Raw genomic sequence first — 10032 nt, forward strand, 5'->3', positions numbered from 1 at the left:
TGAGAGACTAGAGACAAAGGCAAAACATTAAAATGAAAAGATGAGCTAACCAACTATAATAAGGGAGAACACTATCATAATGGACAGTTATAAATAAGGGAGGGCTCTTGTAATAAAAATTCACAAATAATGACTTACCAGCGATATCTTATACAATACTCTGAGTCACTTTCTGGCATTTCTTCTCCACCTGGTCAATATTTTCCAGCCACAACTCGTCTCTGTAGAGTTTACTGTACAGAATATGTTCACAAGGACCAGTCAGCCCCGTGCCTCGAAGTGCAGTGTGGGTTGAGGGCACCTGATCACGGTGATGACGCCAGTGCCAAGCCGCAGAGGAGGTGAATATAGTGGAGAAAGATAACTGCTGCATGGAGCCAAAGATTCAACAGTTTACTGTAAACAAGGAGTAATGAGTGCCACAGTATAATGGGGCATATTAAAGGGAGACGCTCAGTACAGAGAGGGGTTCAATAGAGCAGAGGGGCAGCGAGGTAGGGGCACTGAGGATAGGACAGCGATGCAGGGGAACCAGTGGGAGGAAGCAGGAGTGAATAGTAACATTGTGGAGGTTATCGTTCATAAGGGAGGACAGTGTTGATAGTATAGTTCATAAGGGCAGACAGTGCGGCGGTTACATTGTATAATGGAGGGCGCTGTGGACAATATACCATAAGTGCCACGACCTGGAGGTCATATTTTGTGCAAAGAGACCATAATCGGAAGAAAAGACCATACAAGTAACTGTCACGTAATAATTTAATGACACTGCACCACAACATTACCAGTGTCTGGCGCCCCTGAGGGGGGTCACATCCCGCCGCCCCGCAACTCATCCAGCATCTCCAAGTTCATAAATAGAATAATAAAATATTTGCAGTGGACAATTACATGAGGCAACAAAAGTGGCGGGCGCCAGCAACACCTGGAAGAAATACTTTCACTCACAGCGATGGCGAGAGTCTGTCAGCAGCACGGAACGGTACATCCCTGGCACACGTATATACAGTGGCCGTCGTCACAGTGAATCCTGATTCTCCTTGTGCAATGAGGCACTCAGTGGGGTAGGGAAACCGTAGGACAGTAGCCCCCCAGGCCAGGGTAGACGACCACATTCTCCCGGAGGGTGGGATACACAGCATGTAGCTTCTGTCACAATGTATTCTGCACCAGTGCGCTCACTGGAAATCCCTGGACGTAGCGTGTCCTGTGCACCAGGACAAAGGTGGTGCCGGCATCTGTGCCAGTCTGGAGGGTAATGAACCAACCTAGATATAGGAGCTCAGAGATGAGTGGCTCCGGGGGGTCTGCTACGTGCCGTCTCGTTGTGCGGCCTCCTCTGTACGTCGTCCTGCTCACTAACCGTCATCTTGGTTGTGTTTTTCTGGCTTCTCGGTCGCCTCCGTTTTAGAGAGTCTGTAGCTGGAGGATCCTGTGCCTGGGAGGCAGCGGTGGCTTTAGTCTCCCGTTTCTCCTGTCGTACCCTCCTGGAGGGGGCTGTCACCTGGGCCGGGAGCGCTGAGGAGTTGTTGATGGAGGACTGGATGGATACAGTTAATCTTCCCCGGTTGGAGCCGCCATTGCCGTTGGCACTGCTGTTACTGTGCGTCTTCACAGGTGGAGGTGTAGGGCCCCTTGATCTCAGGGGTTTCTGGGATCTGGGGTCGACGCCAATATCCACGGTCAGGTTCGTGTACAGGGCCTCCAGCTCTCTGGACAGGCGTGTGTAGGTCAGGGAGTTCATCCCATCTTGAGTCCACATCCTCTGGGTGCGGATCAGCAGATCGAACCTGTGGGAACACAATAAAGTGGTATCAGCCCCTTAAGAGGAATCACATTGTACTGCAGACCAATCCGGCACACGGCTGTCACCATGTAGCCGCACTATCACTCCAGAGCTGAAGTCACTACACGTGTGCAGCAGTTGCATCCAGAGCTAAAGTTACTATCATCTCGCCTTCAGAGCTGCACTCACTATGTTATATTCACATTAGTATAGCATATACACTCCTGTCACATACAGAGCTGAATTCACTATGTCAATGCACAAGTCGCATCCAGATCTGCAGTCACTACACTTGTGCACCAGTCGCATTCAGAGCTGCATTCACTATGCTATAGCCAGGTTAATACATCTTAAATACTCCTGTCACATCATGAGCTGCATTCACTATGTGCATGCACCAGTTGCATCCAAAGCTGCAGTCACTATACTTGTTCACTAGTCTCCTTCAGAGCTGTATTCACTCTGCTACAGCAAGGTTAATGCATCTTATATCCTCATGTCCTATCCACAATTGTAATCGCGGTCCTGCTGCTTCGCTGTTAGCTCTCAGGCTGCAGCCTCTGGTATCTCACCTGCTGTAGTGAATTGTGGAAGATGTAGTGCCACAGCAGTGCATTATGGCATGTCAGCAGTATTTGTCTGTACACAGTGGGCCTGCGTGGCTCATATACAGGCTCCTGGCAGCGCAGGGTCTCTCTGATCCGGATGATCGCTGGCTTCTTACCTTTCCCTTTCTGATCTCATTAGTCCTTCCTGCTCGTTATCCCTGGAGCTGTGAGCCTCCTAATAGACTAGTGCTTACATCAGATCTCTTGTTGCTGACTACTGACACCCCCTGACCTAATACTTCTCACAGCTGGAGGTTTGTTACAGTGTACTGGTGTCAGTAACAATCAGCCCCTGTGTATCAGTGTAATGAGGGGAACTGATTCAATAATTAGAGGAGGATGATGGGTGTCGTTGTCCTCACCGATGAGGGTTCTCCTCATTCCCTCTGTCGCCCTTGTGCTTCACCATCTTGTAATGGCCCACGGACACCGGCGGGCGGCTGATCTTCATTCCTGCCAGACGGACCCTGCGCAGAGAGACAGTGGGTCAGAACCGCAGAGCAAGAGTGACGCCTGCAGAAGGGGCACGGTACTGCAACTACAGGGAGCGCCCCACTGTACTGCCCCTACTGGAGGGGAACGGTAAAGAGGCTGACCCTGGAGGATTAGATACACAATTCATACCCCAGCACGCACTCCTACCTGGTGGCGATGTCGTCATCCTCGCCTCCCCACCCCCAGTACTCATTGGGGAAGCCATTCATCTTCATGTATTGTTCAGGGGTCAGGGCGGACACCCCCCCAAAATACTGTGGATACGGGAGGCTGTGTAGGTGAAGCAGATGATAAATACGGGGCAAGAGGTTGTGAAAAGTCAGCGCAGGCGACAGAGTAGCACACCTAGCCCCTTAACTATGAACTTTTTGGAGTTTTATGCAAACCCTGCCCCTGAACACAGGCCCCACCCATGATTATAGCCATACCACCCCCAAATACATGGTGGTTATATTGTGCCTACATGCAGCCACCACTAGTGGGAGCTCTCTGTAGATTCTAATGGGAGCTACACACCACATGCAGCGAGCGCCTCCCCCGGGGATGACAGATCTACACGGTCCTCACCTGTAACTGAATTTGTTCATGGCGATGGAGGCATGCTTGGGGCTCCAGGGGTCACATACATACAAGTTGTGGTCGTTCTCTGGGATGAGATCCACATCATGAAGGAAAAGGCAGTCCCAGTCCTCGTCCTTCATGGCCTCCTTCACCCCAACGTTCAGGAGCTTAGCCCGATTGAATGTGGAGTTCCCCGACTGTAAAACATGGAGGATGTGAGGCGCGAGGCATGCAAAAACATAAAGATGGAGGTACGTAGGAGTGGGGGCTCCTACCTGATGTATGATGTAGATTCCATATTGCAGCTGCTGGCGCTGCAGGAACGGGTGTAGGTAGTAGAGCAAGTGCCGAAGGTGTGTCTCCCGATTCCGGTGAGGGATGATCACAGCGGTTTTATGTCGCGACTCACAGTTTGGCGGTTGGTACCTACCACCCGTTCTCACCAATGGATTTTTCTCCTGTATCCGGCGGAAGCTGGGGACCCGACTGAAGGTGACTGTTATAGGGCCCACTGGAAAGGAGGAAACACAATCATCTCATGTACATACAGGCAGTATTATAGTAATTATATTCTTATACATAGGGGCAGTATTATAGTAGTTATATTCTTGTACATAGGGGGCAGTATTATAGTAATTATATTCTTATACATAGGGGCAGTATTATAGTAGTTATATTCTTGTACATAGGGGGCAGTATTATAGTAATTATATTCTTATACATAGGGGCAGTATTATAGTAATTTATATTCTTGTACATAGGGGCAGTATTATAGTAGTTATATTGTACATAGGGGGCAGTATTATAGTAATTATATTCTTATACATAGGGGCAGTATTATAGTATTTATATTCTTGTACATAGGGGCAGTATTATAGTAATTTATATTCTTGTACATAGGGGCAGTATTATAGTAGTTATATTGTACATAGGGAGCAGTATTATAGTAGTTATATTCTTATACATTGGAGCAGTATTATAGTAGTTATATTCTTATACATAGGGAGCAGTATTATAGTAGTTATATTCTTGTACATATGGAGCAGTATTATAGTAGTTATATTCTTGTACATAGGAGCAGTATTATAGTAGTTATATTCTTGTTCATAGCAGTATTATAGCAGTTATATTCTTGTACATAGGGGCAGTATTATAGTAATTATATTCTTGTACATAGGGGCAGTATTATAGTAGTTATATTCTTGTACATAGGGGCAGTATTATAGTAGTTATATTCTTGTACATAGGGGCAGTATTATAGTAGTTATATTCTTGTACATAGGAGCAGTATTATAGTAGTTATATTCTTGTTCATAGCAGTATTATAGTAGTTATATTCTTGTACATAGGGGCAGTATTATAGTAGTTATATTCTTGTACATAGGGGCAGTATTATAGTAGTTATATTCTTGTACATAGGAGCAGTATTATAGTAGTTATATTCTTGTTCATAGCAGTATTATAGTAGTTATATTCTTGTAGATTGGAGGCAATATTACATAGTAGTATAGTAGCTGAACTGTATGTGTAGTTTTTTGTTACTTACACAAGTAAGGTGATTTTTCTGGGCACCATGGCAGTAGTCCTCCTATTTGTGTTCGGGGGTGATACGTGGACTGCAGGCGAGTGAGGTTGGTGTAAACATCGTGGGTACGGGTATAGTCAAAGTTTGGCTCTGGAGATCGCCCAAAGATGGATGCCAGGCTGCGCAGACCACCGAATGAGAAATACATCATGAAAGCAAACTGGAAGCCGATCAGCATGGCCAGCGTGCACGGTCGTTCCAGGACACGGCGGATCATATCCTTCTACGGGACACAGACAGCGGTGTTATTTTCTGCACAGTCACTATGAAGCAGAGCAGCTAATTACTCGCACATTTATGGACAGTAAAAGTTTTACCACCTGGCGGCCATATTTACTGACGGAGTACATGATTGTGTAACATCCAGAGAAGGAGCAGGTTCTCCATAGACTGACTAATCCTTAAGTGTGGGGACATTAACTACAAATTATTATAAATGGGAGATAGGGAACTAGTGGAGGTTTGTGAAGTCTCTGCAGCAGCTGGAGTGTGAATGAAGACCACGCCCTACACATGGAGGGCAGGGAGAGAGTGACAGACCCCACACTACACACGGAGGGCAGGGAGAGAGTGACAGACCCCACACTACACACGGAGGGCAGGGAGAGAGTGACAGACCCCACACTACACACGGAGGGCAGGGAGAGAGTGACAGACCCCACACTACACACGGAGGGCAGGGAGAGAGTGACAGACCCCACACTACACACGGAGGGCAGGGAGAGAGTGACAGACCCCACACTACACACGGAGGGCAGGGAGAGAGTGACAGACCCCACACTACACACGGAGGGCAGGGAGAGAGTGACAGACCCCACACTACACACGGAGGGCAGGGAGAGAGTGACAGACCCCACACTACACACGGAGGGCAGGGAGAGAGTGACAGACCCCACACTACACACGGAGGGCAGGTAGAGAGTGACAGACCCCACACTACACATGAAGGACAGGTAGAGAGTGACAGACCCCACACTACACATGGAGGGCAGGTAGAGTGACAGACCCCACACTACACATGGAGAGCAGTGAGAGAGTGTGAGAGATCCCACACTACACATGGAGGACAGGGAGAGAGTGACAGATCCCACACTACACACGGAGGACAAGTAGAAAGTGACAGACCCCACACTACACATGGAGGGCAGGGAGCTGCAGACCCCGCACTACACATGGAGGGCAGAGAGCTGCAGACCCCACACTACACATGGAGGGCAGGGAGAGAGTGACAGACCCCACACTACACACGGAGAGCAGGGAGAGAGTGACAGACCCCACACTACACACGGAGGGCAGGGAGAGAGTGACAGACCCCACACTACACACGGAGGACAAGTAGAAAGTGACAGACCCCACACTACACATGGAGGACAGGGAGAGAGTGACAGATCCCACACTACACACGGAGGACAAGTAGAAAGTGACAGACCCCACACTAAACATGGAGGGCAGGGAGCTGCAGACCCCGCACTACACATGGAGGGCAGGGAGCTGCAGACCCCGCACTACACATGGAGGGCAGGGAGCTGCAGACCCCGCACTACACATGGAGGGCAGGGAGAGAGTCACAGACCCCACACTACACATGGAGGGCAGGGAGCTGCAGACCCCACACTACACATGGAGGGCAGAGAGCTGCAGACCCCACACTACACATGGAGGGCAGGGAGAGATGACAGATCCCACACTACACATGGAGGGCAGGGAGCTGCAGACCCCACACTACACATGGAGGGCAGAGAGCTGCAGACCCCACACTACACGTGGGGGGCAGGGAGAGAGTGACAGACCCCACACTACACATGGAGGACAGGGAAGGTAGTTTGTTCAGGGGTCTTTTCGGTAAGCTGGGTTCTTCATAAAGGCCACAGCTTGTTTCACCATGTGAAGATCTCTTCGCTACAGACATAAATGTTTGCACCGGGTGATAAGAGGCCAGATGCCACCATAACAGGACACCCAGGAGATGAGTGGACGGTATATAATGTGACACTCAGGAGATGAGGGGACTGTATATAATGTGACACCCAGAAAATGAAGGGGAACGGTATATAACGTGACACCCAGCAGATGAGGGGACTGTATATAATGTGACACCCAGAAAATGAAGGGGGACGGTATATAAGGTGACACCCAGCAGATGAGGGGACTGTATATAATGTGACACCCAGGAGATGAAGTGACGGTATATAATGTGACACCCAGGAGATGAGGGGGGGACGGTATATAATGTGACACCCAGGAGATGAGGGGGGGATGGTATATAATGTGACACCCAGGAGATGAAGTGACGGTATATAATGTGACACCCAGGAGATGAGGGGGGACGGTATATAATGTGACACCCAGGAGATGAGGGGGGGATGGTGTATAATGTGACACCCTAGGAGATGAGGGGGGACGGTATATAATGTGACACCCAGGAGATGAGGGGGGACGGTATATAATGTGACACCCAGGAGATGAGGGGGAACAATATATAATGTGACACCCAGGAGATGAGGGGGACGGAATATAATGTGACACCCAGGAGATGAGGGGGGACGGTATATAATGTGACACCCAGGAGATGAGGGGGGACAATATATAATGTGACACCCAGGAGATGAGGGGGGACGGAATATAATGTGACACCCAGGAGATGAGGGGGGACGGAATATAATGTGACACCCAGCAGATGAGGGGGGACGGTATATAATGTGACACCCAGCAGATGAGGGGGGACGGTATATAATGTGACACCCAGCAGATGAGGGGGGACGGTATATAATGTGACACCCAGCAGATGAGGGGGGACGGTATATAATGTGACACCCAGCAGATGAGGGGGGACGGTATATAATGTGACACCCAGCAGATGAGGGGGGACGGTATATAATGTGACACCCAGGAGCTGAGGGGGGACGGTATATAATGTGACACCCAGGAGATGAGGGGGGGACGGTATGTAACGTGACTGATGATGGAGAGCCACATCCTGCTTGTAGCTGGGCAGAGCATTGGAAGTAAGGACCCCAAATCAGCCATCGGCTCCAATCTCCGACCAGGACATGCTGCATTGGAAACAGTCAGCAGGAGAGGTGGCTCCACATCACCAACCACAGTTGCTATGGAAACATGAGCTTCCATAGTGCCAATCAGGGCTGGAAAGTAGGATTGCCCCATTAACTCCTCGCTCGCTTCTAAGTTGAACTAAAAATGTAAAATATCATGAAATACATGGAAATATCCACAAGACGTGTCCAGAGTCGCCGCTGCCACCACACTGGCGAGTCACAAGCAGGTAATGACCAGGAAACGCAAAAAAAAAAAAAAAAAAAAGGAAAATATAAAAATACATGTAAAAGGGACAGCAGCAAAGAGAAACAAAAATATGACATGAAAAAAATGACAAAACAAAGATGGTCCAAATAAAAAAATGAAAAAGCCACTAAAAGATGCAAAATATGACACAAAAAGAAATAAAAAAGCAAAAACTACAAAATATAACAAAATAAAGGTAATATTAGTATATAAAGAGTCAAAATAGAATATTCCATTAGTGAAAAAAGAAAAAAAATATATAAGGACCCACAACATAACCATAAATAAAAAACAGTATTAAATATACAACCAGAAGAGGAAAAAGAAAAAATATTGAAAAAAATAAAGAAGATATAAAATAATAATAAAAAAAAAAAAATCATAAAAAAAGCAATTAGAAAATAGCAAAGAAATAAATAAATCATCGCTGCCGATCCTTCCTCCCCACCTGCTGGGAGTGTGATGGATGCTTCTACTCCCCCATTACATAACAGGCAGTTCCCATTTTTAGGGTATTTTTTGGCGTTTCCCATAGCTCTGCTGTATGCTGTAGCCATGTACAGCTCCATTCTCTCCGCTGCCCAGAAGAGCTTGCACTCCATGCATGGTGGGGCTGATGCTGTCCTCTAGGGGCAGGTGCGGAGCGTTACGCCTGGGGGTGGCGGAGCACTCACCTGCTGATCTTCAGCCCTGGGATCAGAGGTAATAGGGCTGCCAGCAGCAGAACGTCTCTGTCATGGCCTCAGTGTCTCCCCTCCCTTCCTCTTTGGTTCCTGGTCGCTCCTCCCTGCCATCCTCCTCCTCCTCCTCCTCCTCTGCTTCCCCAAACAAGCAGTCAGCTGCAGAGCTGCCCACTGATGCCCCAGGGCCTGCAGGCGGGTCCCCGCTGGCCTCTGGGCACTCACCTGGCCAGTTTGCACCTGTACAGTCAGGTGTGGAGCCACACAGCTTGTTCTTCGGATCAATTTTCAAATTCCTTGGAGTTGACGACGCGAAGGAGCAAATAGGCGAGGCCGGTGCGGACAGACGGGCACGAATCTAGAAGCCTGGCGCCCAATTCTGCACCTGGCACAGGTCGCATTGGTAAACATGTTGCACAAATCTTTTAACGGCGACATTCCATCACGTAGGCCCGATGCGACGGCAACATCAATTTATCCGGAATATTTGATCACCTGGCACCGTCAGGAGGCAGAATTATTCCGGAATCTTACACCGCCGGCAATTATGACAGCAGAATCCTGATGAAAAGAATTAGAATAAAAAATGATTCAATTAGTAAATTTTAAAAAAAAATAAATAAAAATTGAAAACTGAACGAAGAGGAATAGTCCAGCCCTTCCCTCCTGGCTCTTCCCTAGATTTTACAAGATGTTATTCTGTGTATGGCCCTTTAAGGACTAGGTTTGTCGCACGGCTGTCGGTAGATGTATAGGGAGGTGAGAAATCCCGATGAAATGCGGGCTCTTCGTGGTGAAGTGATGGCAGGTGGCGCTGTTTCATGGCGGCGAATGGTCACTGAGCAGAGAGAGAATAAGCCCTGCGTGCAGATGAGGCGCCATCCACGGGACAGCGTGATGGCTGGAATGATACTATCAGTCTCAGCAACTATAACGTAGGGTTAACCCTTTTGATTTCACTTACAATAAGGCCTCTTTCACGTGTCAGTGTCTCCAGTACGTGTGGTGACAGTT

The 10032-nt window shown here is 48.4% G+C and overlaps 1 protein-coding gene across 1 annotated transcript; it reads right to left on the reverse strand.

Moving 5' to 3' along the window:
* Window positions 1-741: 741 nt before the first annotated feature.
* B4GALT3 (beta-1,4-galactosyltransferase 3) lies at window positions 742-9131 on the reverse strand. Its single transcript, XM_069728843.1, has 7 exons — window positions 9013-9131; window positions 4997-5258; window positions 3726-3961; window positions 3457-3647; window positions 3037-3159; window positions 2757-2861; window positions 742-1790 (listed from the first exon to the last, which is right to left on the reverse strand). Exons 2-7 carry the CDS (start codon window positions 5250-5252, stop codon window positions 1283-1285), a joined length of 1419 nt encoding a protein of 472 aa, XP_069584944.1. The 5' UTR covers window positions 5253-5258; window positions 9013-9131; the 3' UTR covers window positions 742-1282.
* Window positions 9132-10032: the final 901 nt, after the last annotated feature.

The sequence above is a fragment of the Ranitomeya imitator genome, chromosome 1 (assembly GCF_032444005.1).
Source record: "Ranitomeya imitator isolate aRanImi1 chromosome 1, aRanImi1.pri, whole genome shotgun sequence".
NCBI classification, from domain to species: domain Eukaryota; kingdom Metazoa; phylum Chordata; class Amphibia; order Anura; family Dendrobatidae; genus Ranitomeya; species Ranitomeya imitator.